At 41.3% G+C, this 15,993-nt stretch overlaps 1 protein-coding gene across 3 annotated transcripts; it reads right to left on the bottom strand.

The window, feature by feature from the left end:
* Positions 1-398: 398 nt before the first annotated feature.
* Positions 399-14,319, bottom strand: Slc38a2 (solute carrier family 38 member 2). 3 transcript variants are annotated; one of them, XM_020180468.2, is made up of 16 exons: positions 14,014-14,319; positions 12,715-12,899; positions 12,354-12,435; positions 12,088-12,203; positions 9,227-9,300; positions 9,017-9,109; positions 8,806-8,887; positions 7,220-7,302; positions 6,586-6,644; positions 6,332-6,499; positions 5,821-5,900; positions 5,623-5,723; positions 4,940-5,064; positions 4,480-4,624; positions 4,292-4,389; positions 399-3,354 (listed from the first exon to the last, which is right to left on the bottom strand). In XM_020180468.2, the coding sequence occupies exons 2-16, from the start codon at positions 12,828-12,830 to the stop codon at positions 3,256-3,258; spliced, it is 1,521 nt and encodes a 506-aa protein (XP_020036057.1). In that variant the 5' UTR covers positions 12,831-12,899; positions 14,014-14,319; the 3' UTR covers positions 399-3,255. The 3 variants fall into 3 exon arrangements, with proteins under 3 accessions (XP_020036057.1, XP_020036058.1, XP_020036059.1); XM_020180469.2 differs by having other exon boundaries at positions 14,009-14,319; XM_020180470.2 differs by lacking the exons at positions 12,088-12,203; positions 14,014-14,319 and having other exon boundaries at positions 12,715-12,874.
* Between the last annotated feature and the right edge of the window lie 1,674 nt (positions 14,320-15,993).

Below are 15,993 nucleotides of genomic sequence, written 5' to 3' on the forward strand. Positions count from 1 at the left end.
GTCACACACACACACACACAACCAGTTTGCCCATTACTTCCTCCCTTCCCTGCAGTTCTCCAAGACCATACTCATGGGATGTCTCAGGTCTCTAAATTATCAGAGCACCTTTCGGAAATAAGGGATTCCGAGCTGCCCTTCAGCTAGCCTACACAATCAAACCATCCCAGCACACTCAGCACAACCCCATTGTGATGCCTTTTAGCATCTCTTCAACCCAACATGACTTCCCATTGTCACTTTGTAAACTTGGAACCTTTAGGAATTTAACAAGTACACCAAACGTGTTTTCTCTTTCTTGGCTTTTTCACTATAATCACTAGCTCGTGTGGACCTGACCAAGTGCCAGGGGCTGTCCTTGCACTAGACACTGCTCACCTCAGAGAAAATACCACTCCTCAGGATTAAGCATGTATTTATTTTAGTTCAGTTAAAACATTACATTGTTTCATTGAAACTGGTGTAGCACTCCTTGCCAACAAGCCACACTGGAATTGTTGGCCTCTAACAGTACAGTGGGGATATTTATACTATATACACAGCAAGCTAACATACCCAAGTTCACCAAGGTCTTTTAACACACTAGGTCACATTTGATTTCATTAGAGATCACATTTTGACAACTACTGCATTTTGAAAATTTAGACCTTATTTAAAATTGAAATAAGAGATCTGAACTGGCACCAAGTTTTCATGAAAAAAATTCAATGTTCAACCAGTTTATTGCAAATATAAACAAGTATTTTTAAATGTTTAGTGTTTGTACACAGTGTTATTTTTCTTATATACTGAATTCTCTGCATAGGTACTTTTGGAGACATATGTGAATTCATCAAAATGCAGTTAAGAAACTTACAGGAATATATACACTTGAACCCAAGACCCAGTCCTGACATTATATACAACCTATTTACAAATACATATGGACAGACAATGTATGTACATAGATTATCATAAATATTGAAAAATAGGTTAGCTTTAATGGATTAATGCTGTTCTATAAATAACATTACAGTTGTAACTGAAACATCCACGGAAGACAGTAATGCAAAATGAGGTGACGAGACAGTGGTTTTAATACTGAAGACTGCTCATGAACGGGGATTCACTGTTTAGGAACCTCAAGGCAGACAAGGTAGCTCCATATCATGCATTGAAATTTACCCTAGGAGTTGATTTTGAACCTCAAATAGCCAGAGGTTAGGGGGACCTCCCACATTCATTTGCTGTGAGAGGATTTCTTTTTCTCCATTCTTCCTGGTTGCCATGGTACCTTCTTCCATACAAAAGGATGTGAACTGCAGAAAACTTTTTTTTTTCCTCCTCTTCTCTGGCAGGTCTCTTCAGGAACTCTTTCCAGGAATTCAAGCAGAAGTGTCAAATTCTTGGTCTGAATGAAAGGTGAGATTCAGGATTCGAATGGATGAAAGCAGTGCTGTAGAATTGTCTTCTCACTGCCTTTCTATTTCTAGATGGTCTCCAATTAATCTTTGTAGAAATAAAAATAAACCATTGGGTTCACTCAATGTAGCACTACAAGACGTCTTCCAGTTGTGTAAGGGTCTTCAATTACAGACACATTTTGTCTGTAAATTTAGTCACATATGATACAAGAATGTGTAACAAAAACCATGTCTGCCACATTTCTGGCCCTTGCCTAAAACTAAAAACCTTTAGTTCACCATAAAGACCTAAGAGCCAGATATAACCAATTGATTCCATCATTTGCTTCCCTCGACCATTTAATGGAATTATGCATATTAGATTTTAGACATTATGCCTGATGAGCAAAGTACCACATTACTTAATATATTCACCATACACCATAACGTACGATAAATGTGCTCTAAAGCCGTTTCAAATGGTTTCACTTGTAACTGGAACTGAAATGGAAGGGTGAACATGCAGTTGGACCAAAACCACCACGTACAACCAAGTTCCACTGTATTCCCTAACTAATCATTTGTTGGATGTAAACAAATAATTCTGCATTGTACGTGAATGAGATGACAATCCAGTGCACTTTTGAGTTTTTAAAAAAGCTTACTGCATGGGAAACCCAGTGGCCTGGATGAGAACTTGTATTATATCAAATATGGGTGTAACCTATGTATAAGACCTCTACTGTAGACGAAACACATACACAACTAAGCTGTACAATGTCAAGTAAATCACACTTCCAGTAGATGAGCATTGTGAAATGTTGTACTCTCTGGATATTTGGCCATTTGCCATTAAATGCCCACTTTTCACTGCTGGAAGCAATATTTTAAAAAGGGCTGGCCCAAAAAAAATGAGACCCAGAGCTGTCAATACAACTCTGGAGACAGATGCAACTGAATAAACCCTGTTTTACTCAATTGCACTATTTGGTACCTCAAAATCAGTTATTTTATTTCCCACAGAAATATCTGCATCATTTTCCATTCAAGTAGGCTGATGACCTAAACATTTCAGTTTGGATGAACCAAATTATTTGGGGATAGAGAAGAGAAGCAACGAACAGATTTCAACCTGATTTGGAATAGTGGTAATCAATTATCCTTTAAATGAAGTTTGAATGGAAAAATCTATGCTCCTAATTCATAGTACAATTTTTCACTACATTGTCTCTAAAAATTATTTTGGGTAAAAAAGTATTTGGCTTATAATGCCTACAAAAAAGGCAAATCATTTCATAATACTAATCTTTGTTTTTAAATACTAACGAAATTATTTTGTGGAATTTATTGACAACGGTTTCCCGATAAAGTTCAAAAAATGCAATTTCTTAAAAGTAAAATAGTGCTTCTGAGGTCTTTAAGTATTTTTGGTACAAAAAATAAAGTGTTTCTCTCAATGGTTATTTCAGTACTTTGCTGTAAATTAAGAAGAACTGTTTCTCACATCAAATGGTTCCATTAGGCACATTCAAGTAAAATCATAAAATATCCAAGATAAACAATGACACAGCCAAACATGTGGCCTGATAAAAGTTAAGTCTGTCCATTCTCTGGAATGGAATAAAATTGTCACTTCCCTTAACCCGAGACTCGTGGTTGTGTTGTTAACATCCATTCCTAACATACAGATAAGTTTCTTTGAAAAACATTAAGAAAAGAAAAGTTCACTTATTCTGCATTCAGAAGAACCAGCGAGGAATCTGCACCTCAAAAGGAAGTGAACTGAAAACTTAGGTGAAATTTCAGAGTAGCTGAGAGTTGACTCAACACTGGCATCAGATGGACTACTGGAGTTTGAGTGAGCGGTGGTGGTTTAATGGCCACCTCCAAAGGCATCGTGTACCCAATCCAAAACAATCAATGCCATGCTTCCGATCATCACCACTACGCCACTCATCAGGAAAAACATAGCCTGCAATGCAAGGAGCACAGAGAAAACGTGTCAGCGATCCAAGCATCAATGCTACACATTCCTCTGCTTTCAAAGAGGCTCCTGATGACTGAAGTTATATGTTATACAATACACTTTATGCAGGTCTACCTTGGTCACTTATGTGACCAAGGGATTATTTATAGTGCAAATATCTATACCTTCAAAGACTTCTGAACTTTAAATTTTTTATCCCCTTTGTATCAAAAGGAAATTTTCTTGCTGAATGAATTAATTTTTTTTTTCAATTTTTAAGAGCAAAAAATTAAGTCGCAAATATCAACCCCAAGTCATACTAAAATGCAGCTTAAGTAAAAAGCAGGTCTCTTTTAAGACAGTAACTTTATTCATTGCCTCACTCTTTAATCACTGGCACTATGTGAATTTGAGTAAAACAGGGTGGCAATTGCTGGTTTATAAACAACCAGCACTTTTAAATCAAAATAGAAAGACAGTGACAAATGCCTGAGAAGTAGTCGTTTTCTTAAATATCTCCCCCACCAGGCTTCTACGGCATGGGTTAGCCCATCAACTCTTTGTAATCAGTCCTTACTACACCTTAGAGTAAGTCCTCCAGAACTGGTTTTGAGGACGTCAGTCTCATTCTTTCACTGAACACCTTATCGTTGTGTCTTTTGTACACTCAAAGCCCATTTATGTGCTATCACACAGCAGGCAGGCCAAAAAGTCCTAGTTGAGCAAAGGTTAATAGTGGGGTCTGCACACTTCATCTCTACAACATCTAGTAACTTTCTTGCAATTAACTAAAGAATTTATTAGATTGCAAGCTGTTGCTCATCTCTCCTCCCCAATCTTCTCTCTGTGAAGCTTATTATTGCTGAAATGTCTGCTAAGAACTTAAAAGCAAAACTACAATGATGCAAGTCAGATGTTTCTGGAGTCATAATTCTTCACTCACCCCAATCTTCTGCACGGATTTCATAGATTCTTTCTTCACTAATTTGATATAGAAGGCAGATGGAAGAATAAAAATCAGCATAGCAGCTGCCGATGCACCTGTAAAAAAACATTTACCATTTATTGAGAATGCAACAAACTGTTTCTCTTTAAAGCCTTAATAGCTCTGGCATTTGACTCAAAACTTACCAATGAAACCAAAGATATCCCTAATAGTTGGGACAAAGATGACAAGCAAATTGGTAAATGCCAAGATAGACACTGTAATGAGACTGTGACGCCACCAACTGAAATCTTTTGCTGCACAAAGCAGGTGTGTTACAGAACTCCGGATCTGGGGGAAAAAAAAAAAGTTAAAAAAAAAAAAAATCCAGCTTTAATTAATAATGCAAACAATTCCCAAATAACAAGAAATTTATGTAAAACAGCAACTCTCCTAATAAGAAAATGGTTGTCCCCCTCTTCTGTTTTCTGAGTATCTGAACATTTAAAGATCACTGTTTGCTGTCATTGGTTGTAGCTACCTCCAGTAGGTTCGCCCCTGCAAAACCACCAACTTGGTATTGCTCTCCTAGGTATCCCTTTTACCAAAAGATGAAACCTAACAAATCTTCACTCATTCCTACCAAAACAGTAAGTGATGACTTACTGGGAAAATCACGACGGGTACTGTTAGGGTGACAGCCACTAACACAGCCAAACGGACAATAAGAAGAAGAATATCAGTCTTCATGACAGAAGAGTAGGTATGAAGCAATTCTGACTCAACGTGTTCTATGGGGAAAGATAGAAAAAAAAAAAAAAAACTCTCAGTGTGCAGTTTTCTCTGGAGATCACGCAGAAAATCTAACTTACAGTGAAATCTGCACTAAAATTATTAGCTACTCACAATGATTATAAACTAAGAAGCTAATAAGATTTATTTGGAATTATGGCTAATGCAATTAAAATAACATTGAAGGACAGTTTTTCTAAATACCAGCTAAAGATTTAGCCACATGACCTCCATTAAAAACAACAGGAGCTAAATAGCTAAATCCCATGGCTTAGCTGAGTTTGTGTATGTGCTACACAGTTGAAAGGTGACAGAAAAGACAGGCAGGACCAATTTAAGAGGCAAGGACATCATACAAATATGCCATCAAATGATAAAGGTATTTTCCAACCTGGACTCTAGAAATTACTGATTAAATACCCTACAGGAAATTGTAATTCAACTTCTTATCACAAATGGGAAATATATCAAATCAAACTGATTTTTTTTTAATGGGGAAACTATACTAGAAAAGTGTCAGTTTCATTTCAATAATTTTAAAATTACATGTTACTTACCATAAAATGTCAGGTATCCGAAGAGAGCAGCAAGCAGATACATGAGAAACATAGCAAAGAATGAAATCCTGGACACGTCCATCATCCTTCTACGGCTGCGGCTATGTGAATCCAGAAGAAAACAAATTAAGTTAGCGACAGTTGTAAGAACAGCCGTCTAACCTGTTCCCAGTGAACTTAACAGTTTTAAAAAAGTACCCTTTCAGCTCTTCATAGATGGGAAGAACAGCAGGGTGACAGACAAATGAAAACGTCAGAATTGGTACAGCATAGACAGTCTGGAAAAAAAAAAGTAAAAGTCTACTTAATATTCTGATGTAATAAACACTTGTCAGTTTTTATGCTGTGCTTCATATAATCTTAGAATCAAAACCTAAAATTAGTTTCCTTTGCACAATTAGCCTCCATTCTTCTCATTGGCTCACCAAGTGTGATCAATATCCTAACTTTGGAATGTGTTCTTGCACCTAATTAGTGCTTAGCAACTATTAGCTAAACATCCCCCCTTTACCTTAGAAGTTATTTTATTGTTTTTAAGTTGGTAGGCATTGTTTATTTCCTTTTTAAAAATTGTTCATACATGTATTCATATGTGTATACACTGCTTGGGCCATCTTCCTCCCCACCCCCCTCACTTCCAAGGAGTTATTTTAAAATCTTTCCTTTCCTAAAATCTTCCTGTGAGAAAACAAAGATTGCGTTTACTTACCTGTGAATTGAAGATAAAATAACGTGGTTTGCAAGACTCGATTTCAGATATGTTCAAATTCAATTCAACTGCAAAACCTGCTGGCTGTGTTAAGGTGCTGTTCATTGTTTCATTAATTACCAAAGCAAGTTCCACAGGACAAGGGATCTGAAATTTCTTGCAAATTACCTGAAAATACATTATTTTGCACTTGTTAAACTGCACAGTGTAAGAGGGATTATAAAAGATGTTTTCTAAATAAAAACTATACCTACCACAATGAGAAAGAACATCATACACAACAAGGAAAGGCCACTGGTGTATCCCAAATATCCTAAGGGGAAAAGCAGTATTAGTTAAATGAAGTAAGATTAGGGAGAGCAATATATTTTCTCCACTGAATAACTCAGTTCTGCTACGAAGACTTTAGGCACTAAAGTGTGGCAGGTACCATACAAAATTCTAAATTCTGATATACTAAGATGTATACTTGTTATAACCAAAATAACAGCAAAAACGATCACTCCATGTTGTTGTTTGCAAGGCATAAGAAATTAGAATTAAATGAAGCAGCCTGATCCACAGGGAGTTACCCTGCTAGGATTCTGAAATAATAGGTCTTGTACTTAGCTGTCAGTATTTCTTAGTAAGAAAAAGTCAACTAGCTTGTGAGAGGTTCCTATTACTTGTCCTTTTTTTTTTTTGGTGATGCTGGGGTTTGAACTCAGGGCCTGCACCCTGAGCCACTCCTCCACCTGTCCTTTTTTGTGAAGGGTTTTTTTGAGATAGAGTCTCATGAACTATTTGTTGGGGGCTGGCTTTAAACTGCAATCCTCCTGATTAGCTAGAATTACAGACTTGAGCCAGGAGCGCCCAGCTTCAATTGTCTTCAGAAATGGGTTTGCTCACCTAAATTTCTCAGCAGCGACAAAGGAAGAATGAGCACCAACGACACCAGCAGAACCAAATAGTCCCCATTTAGATACCACAATCTGAATTAAAGAAGAGAGAAGCAAGGTCAAAGCCAAAGCTAGCTACAGAATATACACCTTCAAATAGGACTTTTTTTAAAAATAGAAATATCATAAAAATAAATACAAAAAAGGGCACAGTTTTAGAAAAACGACCTCTTATTCAAGACAGAAGTAACTTCTTAATTTTGTATGCTTGATGAGTATTCACTCAGGTTAGAAATGGGGTATAAACAGTATAACTTTTGTCCCACTATTTGCTCTGGGAAAACTGCCAGCTGATTCATAACATAAAATGCTTCTTAAAGGCCTGATAGTAATGTTGGGAACAGTGCTGCTTTGTGAAGCCAGGAAGCTTATCTTTAAGCACTTTGAGAAAAATCATACACTGATTTAGTTACAGCTTTAAGCTTATAGTCTGTAAATGCTGAAAACAAGGGAATTTTAAAAGGTGAGTTTTTTTCAGGCATTTGTTAAGCAAATATACTAATTAAACATTTCAGTAAGGAAATTTTTTTTTCATACTCAAGGTTAAAATGTGTAGGCAAAAAACCCCAAACAACTGCTCCCCAAAACCCAATCCCCCTACCCAAATCAGGATTTATTCTAAGTTTTCAGAGTTATGTTTTGACACCTTGACCCACCTTGACTCCAGAAATAGAAGATCCTTTCTGAGCTTACAGAAAGTATCACTTATATTCCATAAGAGTTGTGAACACGTCTTTTCCTTTTTATATATCAAGAACTCTTCTCTATTTTAAATCATTATTTTCCAGTTCCAGCTACTAATTCCCAACAACTCACTTCAGCAACAGGATCCCACAGAAAACTAATATTTAAAGACCGGTCTAATGAACTACCAAGTCACAGCAGAGATAACCACACATCTCTATTCTGAGGTAACAAGCTACACATAATTTGGAAAGTAAATTAGCCCACTGTGTTTACTTTAGATAAAAACCTGCTAGTAGTCACCAGGAAGGCTAACTTTACTAGAAAGAATAAGGTTTTTCAGCATGGTCATACATTGTCTGATATTCCACATTAAATACATTAGGGGTTTTTGTTATTATTTTTGTTTTTTTGAGACAGGGTCTCTCTCTCTCTCCACACGCACACATACACACAGCCCAGACTGGTCTTGAATGCTTAATCTTCCTGCCTCTGCCTCCCAAGTGCTGTGATTACAGGTGTGCACCACTACACCCAGCTACATTAAGTTCAATGTAATACAGTGCTTCAGGTCTTAGGTTGTGCGGGGGAGAGGATCTTTGTTCAACAGCTCTAGAAAACCTGTTTCACACACAGGTTATATGTTAGCTATCCAAAGTTACAGAGCTTGCTAATATCTCTGGCCCTTTCATTATAAAAAATCACATCAGTATACAAGGGACTTCTTGGTCAGTTTCAACAGGAACATTTATGGGTAATTTATTGATCATTTTACATGCAACTTTGATAAAAGTTGCATATAAACCATTTTAGGCTGTAATTTTTTTAGGAGTAACCTTACTTAGCACCTACCCAGTTGTATCTTCAATGTTCATTAATGCCTTGATCACCAAAGGTAACTCATATTTCACTATGAAGAGGTAGCTTGACATAGCTGGAGGAAAACAAAATTATACCATTACAAGTGCAAAATGTGCCATGTGACACTGAAACTCATGTGTCACCACTCTGTGCTACACAATGAACAAACAGTCTACCCACATCACCTTTCAAAAGTTCTTACCTCCAATGTTCTGCATAGTAATCGATCCAGAGGCTGCTAGCTTCCCAACCAGTCCAAATGCCTTATATCCCAGTTGTTCATACAATAAAGACCCTACAATGTGAGAAACACAGAAGCATGAAACAAGTACGTTATAAGAGGAAGAAAAATAACGATAGGTAGAAGTTAACTTTAGGGAAAAAACAAAAAAAGTCAAGAATGCTACCCTACCTCCTTCATTGGCAGTCTTCAAAAGGAGATGAACCGAATACAGGGAAAATATTGACACGAATGTCAAGAGAATTCTGATAAGAAAAGGAAAAGTCATAAGATTATCAACAAACAGGACTATACATTTAAAGACAACTTTTTGCTTCTTTTAAATAACATTAAATACGGAACTTGTCTTATTTGGGTCAAAATGTCCTCAAGAACTGGTAGCCCCCTTTCCTGCTAGCTGGATTACATCATCTCTTGCCTGATACTAAAAGTTACAGGTCTTAGGTGACAGTCCACAGAACTAAGAACAAATGTGTACACTTTTCCAGCAGGAGGTACTGGAAAGCCCAAAGTCCCAGTGGTATGAGACTTGTATTCTTAATTTTGGCATCATAGTACTTTAGCTGTATGCCTGCCACTTCTCTACATTTTAATCGTTCCCTTTATCTGTAAAATCTTGATGAAACTTTTTATTAAAGCCAGCCAAGACTTTTGTGAAATTCAACTGAGACAGGTTCAGGAAAAGCCATGAAACCACATGGATTGTAGATAAGGAGTAATGAGAAGGAGGAAATGATGCTAACAGTTTAAATTCAGGCACTACAAACTTTACTAAGTGAGCCAAGTCAGAGAAATAACTGATGTGATGCTATACTACACCACATCCATGGTGAGGGATACAGGCTGAGCATTGATGCAAAGTTCACAGTGTCTGTGCTGGAACAAGTACACTATCAATTTCTTTAAGAGGTCTCCTCTTGACTCTTGAACTTGGATTAGATGACAGCGGTGGAAAAAACAGGGTTTAGGGAAGGACTGAAGCTACCCCAAAGCCACTTAGTATTTGTTATGCTATAGGTTTTCTCATTCCAGATTCATTTTCTTTCTGCCCAGGCAAAGAAAGACAGGGATTTTTATTTTTAAGAAATAAAACATCCAAGCTAGGAAGCAGGGGCCCTCAAAGGAGTGTGGAAGGGAAAAAAAAAAAAAATCAGGAAAACTTAAAAAAAAAAAAAAATCCTGCCAACAAGACAAGTCAAGTGAGTTTTGACTCTATATGGGCAAACTGCACACAATATATAAAGTGCTGGCAAAGAAATTGCTGCCTAGGAGTTAAAGATAGGGACCTGACATTAAACTACCATTCAAATGCTGGAACACTATGGGGTCTCAGTTCTACCGTGACCCTATTAGCGTCATCTGCAACTTGAGAGATGTTGATTTAATTAAAAAGAATTAAGCCCTTTTATGTCTTCCACTGAGACAATGAGGGACAAATGGACCTCACATTATTTGATGTTACGTTCAACCTAAGAATGATTCGACTTAAAAAGGTCAGCAGAGTTGTTTTAAGTGAACCATAACAGCTATGTATGGCCCATTTACTTCTTGATCTCTAAGTACTGTGTAAACACCGAGGAATAAAAACTCACACAATCTTGATATCATTTAGCCATTTATTAAAATGGTTAATCAAACACATAAGCTCCTATTAAAATAGAATTCCAAAAGTTCAAGGGTAACATCAGAATTTTGCTTTCACTTATGAAACAGAGTTGTCACTTTATCTCAAATTCTGTACTATAGCTATATTGGTAGCATTTTAAAAACTCCCTCCAGTTTTTATACAAAGAGTTAGGAAGGGTTCCAAATATTTAACTATGATACCATTCAAACTTCCCACTATAAACTTCAAAATTCTAGGATCTTTTTTATGTATATTCCTGATCCTTCACCTTGGCCAGGTTTCAAAATGCCTCATTCTAATTAAGCAAGCCCCACTGAATCCTGCCTTTAATTCTCAAAGCTGGGCTTAAACCTCAGTGTGGAATTTCAGAGCAGGGCTTTGCAAAGGTCTGCTTTTCTTTTCATGAACATTCTACTGTGCTGGAGAAAATAACTTCAAGGCATCAGTCTGCTAACTAAAAACACATCTGTCACAAATGGACAGTTACATGCTATGTGTGGCTTCCCCATTTATGTGACAAAAACATTAAGGTGATGAGACAGGGGCCTCCACAAAAATTGCTTTTAGTCAGGAGTCCATAGGCACTTAGTGGCTATGGCCCACTAAAAACATGCATGAAAAACATGCATATGCACTGAAAAATATGCATGCTCCAACTTGCGTGCACTTTTGTGCCTTTTTGTGCTTTTTTTCCCTGGAACTAAGAACCACAGTTTTCAGTTACATTCTCCAAGGGTCAAGGAGCCCCAGATAATAACAAGGCCTTCTCTGAAATCTTCTGTACCTCCCAAACTACGCAGGCATTTATGCTGGAAAGCAAAGGAATAGCTAATTCTAACTGAGTAACTGAGGAGGAAAACATTTAAAAGCAGGTACTCATTAAAATATTCATTTGGCAATGACGGATCTGGAAAAAACATTAAAGAAAAAAAAAAAAACACACACATGAAATACTTTTCAGCGTCCTGAAACAAATGTATTCCAGGCTAGGTAAACATCACCACACCTTCTACATTCAGAATTTTCTTTTCCTTATGCACACAAGGGGCCATGGGCACTTCACTTATTTTGGCTTCTGTTTAACTGGAACAAATTTATAGTTACCCTGTATTTACCAATTGTCTTTTTTACTATCCGGTATCTGACAGACCTGTTTCCATTTTTAATTAAGAGACTTTGGGTTCAATTTGTCAGTTTTAAATGTTCTATTTTTTTTTTCTAGTTAACTGGCTTTCTTGATACTGTACAATAGGTAACAGAATAAAGAGAGTTGGGGTTCCTCATACTTTTTAACAAATTAATTTTTAACTTAACTATTTGAACTGTAAATTCAGTTTCTGGAGCCAAAATGTTTTTATCATATTAACTGCCCTGCACAGGAGACTCACTACTTACACATACTTACATAAAAAGAGCAATTCCAGTATTAGCCATGGCATAAGAAAGCCCAAGGATTCCACTGCCCACAATCGCATTGCTCAGATTAAATACTGACATTCCAAAGGAAGTAGTACCTGGATGCTATACAGAGGGAAAACGATAACCAAACATATAACAATAATTAAATGGAGAAAACCAGCTTTGGGTAAGTCAGATTTGAAATCTCAAAGTAAAACTATGCTTTTACTCCATAAAGCCACACATACACACACACACAAATTATTAACTTACAAAGTCTGTTTCATACTTCTTCTTCCCCAAATTCGATTCAAGTAAAAAGTTCTGGTTTTCAGGATCTACATCTGCATAATGGCTGCAAAAACATACATATGCACATATACAATTGTAATTTGATTGACAGATATATAAATGATCTTTATAATTAGTACAAATCATCTAAGATATAAATTATGCTTCCTTAATGGGAAATATTCCCCCCCCTCCAGTCTTGTCACAACTCCTTTAGTTAATGTGGAAACATTCACGAGTTGTCGCACATGGCAGGTCTTTCAGGGGACACTGTCACTGCAGTAACACAGTGATAACTCCAGGCTAACCGCCCCGCCCCGCCCGGTGCACCAACTTCTCCCACCTTTTCAGAGCAGCTTGCTTGGTGGGGTAGGAGTAGTTGAAGTCGCTGTTGGAACTGTAGCTGCTGCTGTCCTCATCGGGGGAAATACTGAACCTTCCCATTTCGGTCTTCTTCATGTTGATGAGCACCGGCAGCGCCGAGCGCCTTTTGTCCTTGACTGTGCACCGGCTCGCGAGGTTGGCTGCCTGGGAAGGTAGGGGCGGCGCATTAGCACCGCAGCGCCCGCCCGCCCCCGATCACGTGACGCAGCCGGGCGGCGCAGCGCGGCTGATTCATCCCCGGCCAGGCGAGTGGAAAAGTACCAGCCGAGCGCGAGGGGCGGGGGCGCGCCGAGGGGCGGAAAAGTACAGACTGCGGGGCAGCGAGAACAAAGATGATCCCACCGCGGCGCTGCGCCGCTCGCCCGCCCGCCCGCCGAGGCCCCTTCGCCGGCGGGCCCGAGCACTTCACCCTCTCCAGTGTCCCGAGGATGGCGGGGGGGTGAGGACTGTCGGGGGCTGTTTCGCTCCCCCGCAGCGGGCCCCGATCATGCACAGGCACGCACGCAGGGCACACATCCCGCCCGGGCGCGGGTCGGTAGGCATGCACTCCAACGCGCACGGCCTCTCCAGCCAGGGGAGCAAGCAACAAACACCCCAAGCCTGTCCGTTCAGCCCAGCCCAGCACCCCCCGGATGGGGACGAGCCTCTGCGGCACACGGAGGACCCCGGAGGCGGCGGGGAGGGCTGACACCACTCCTCCTCTCCCGGGAACCCCGGGTTTGTTTACACGCGCTCTCCCGTACCCTCGATCGCGCCCGTCCATAGGCATTTGGCCGGCAGCGCTTTGCCCAGCCCGCCCCTCCTCTACCCGGAAAGGAACTGATGCAACATCCATCGTCGATTGTCAAACGTCCCCGCTCGACTAAATGCCGAGCCCACCTCTCTGCCAGCTTCCCGATTCCCGCACCTCTGGACTTAATTTTTGTGTGTATGTGTATGAATGCAAATCAAGTCACAAGACTTGCCGCAGCGGAGCCGCGGGCCGGGCGGGATTGACTCCCCTCCCCCCTAAAGGAAAGATATAGCCCCGCACCGGGTGGGCACACGTCCCGCACCACCACTCTCCCCCACCCGCGGCCCCGCGGCCCCGCGGCCGGGGACCCCTGAGCCGCAATCCCGGCTTACCGAGCTCACCCGCCCGCCCGACCCAGGGGAAAACGGGCCCCGCGCCGCTTTCCCGCCGCGGCCCCTCCCGGGCCCCTCCCCCACTCCCACCCGGGCCCCGCGCCCTCGACGCAGACTCCCCCACGCACCTTACCTCGGTAGTCTCCGCTCCTGTATCCCGAAACCTCACGGAAACGTCCCCGGAGGGTTTGTTTCAGTCAAACAAAAATCGTATAAAATAATAGCAAATAAAAAAAATCCCTCCCCCAAATCCAACAGGCAAAAATAATAATTTTAATTTAAAAAGTAAATGGCAAATTGCCGCCCCGATCCTCCGGCGTCCGCTATGCCAAGGGAAAGGCGCGAGTGTGAGGGAACGCGCGGTCAGGCTGCGGGCGACGATGCAAGATCTGTACTCCGGGGCGGCGGCGTGGCGCGGACTAGAGCAGCCGGAAGAACGCGGATTATAGCGGCTCCCCGCGGACGCGTCAGGGGGCGGGGCGCGGCTGGGGTACTTGGTCTTTGTGTACCAACACCACCTGGGCTCCGCCCCCTGCCCGCCCAGCCCCAGGCCCCGCCTCCCGCACCCCCCCTCTCAGCGCCTGCGCTCCCCACACCCCTCTCCTCCGCTGGCCTCTCCTGCGGCGCCGGGATCCCATTCTCTCCCGCTTTGCCCACAGCCTGGGAATGGCCCCCACGCGCTTCCCTCTGCTGCGCGCTCTAGCCCCAATGGGTGCCAACACTTGCGACTGTCACTGAAGAGCCATCCCCTTCAAATTCCTTTCCGTCCGAGTCCCTTACAGTTTTTGCTTTTCGGGGGAACATCCAGGATTGAGGAGGGAGCAGGGGACGCATTTGGCTCACCAAACCCTTTGCTGCCTGTGATTTTTGAGATTTACATTTGGGTTTTTCTCTCGCAAACCTGGGCCAAAGGCAAAGCAACATTGCCCCGATGGTCCGTGTCTGTTCTCGTTCTTTCTTTTCTACCAAGATTTGCTTTCACGCTTCAAAACTAGTCGGTTGGCAGTTCCGTTGCAGGCTATATTTTTGGTATGGACTTGGGAAACTCTACCAAAAGTGGCATTTTAACCAGCAAAGGGTATCATCAGACCGCTTGAAAGGAGGTCCGAGTTGGGGGGCTTACATTGCTGCTGAGCCGCTCGGGGGTCCCCAGTTTTCCCTCGCTGCACCCCCCACCTCCATCCCCTCTCCCTCCTTGTCTGCCTCCCTGACATCCAGAGGGGCTGCTGCCCTGTTGAAATGCTGGTCTAGTTCTTCCTCTCCAGTCTGGTCCTTTCCTTCCCTGGTGAAGAGGTCTTGTAGAGCTGGGCAACTAGGGGGCCCCTTCGCCATGGAGTACTGGTGCTGCCGGAAAGGCATTGCCCTTCCCTTGCTGGAAACAAAGACCCCCGAAGAGCAGAAATGTTAGTTGAATGAAGGAATAAACAAACGAGTTTGACCTACTGCTCTCTTCCTTTTGGGGACGTGGGAGAGATTGGGCAGGGCATAGAGGAAAGGGTTGGGTGTGATCACAATTTTTGCTTTTAATGTTTTCCTGAGGAAGTCTGTACAGCTGCCTATTTCCTTGGCACGTGAGACTTAGGGTGCCTTCAGCCTGTGCCAGTGTTTCTGATTGACAAGGGAGGACCTCCTTTCCCCCTTTTTAGCCTATACTCCCCATCCCAAAGCTTCTACTCTGGTGAGACCTGTCACACGTAAACAATAGTCTTGCTTTACTGCCTAAAGTCCCCTCACCCCTCTCAAATACCACCATCACTCAAGGCTTAGTCTTTGAGCTTCAGGAACCCCTTGATCTGCCTACCTCAATCCCTCCTTCCACAGACCTCTTTTTTGTAGGTACTGTTTTCTAAAACATGTAATGCAGGACTTTTAAAAACTTGTGCAGTCTTGTACACTGCTCAAATTGTTCAAATTTGTCGTCTTGCCTCCTCAAGGAGATTGTGAACTCTTGGATGGCAGGTTTGAAGTTTGACATACAATCAGGGCTGAAAAAAATCTTGATTATCTGCCTTCTACATACATTCTCTAGTAAAACCAATCAACACTTTTGTCAGAACAGTCTTGGTGGTGGGTTAAACAGGAATCCTGGAAAATTCCTTTATATCAGGTTTCA

The sequence above is a fragment of the Castor canadensis genome, chromosome 8 (assembly GCF_047511655.1).
Source record: "Castor canadensis chromosome 8, mCasCan1.hap1v2, whole genome shotgun sequence".
Lineage (NCBI taxonomy): Eukaryota > Metazoa > Chordata > Mammalia > Rodentia > Castoridae > Castor > Castor canadensis.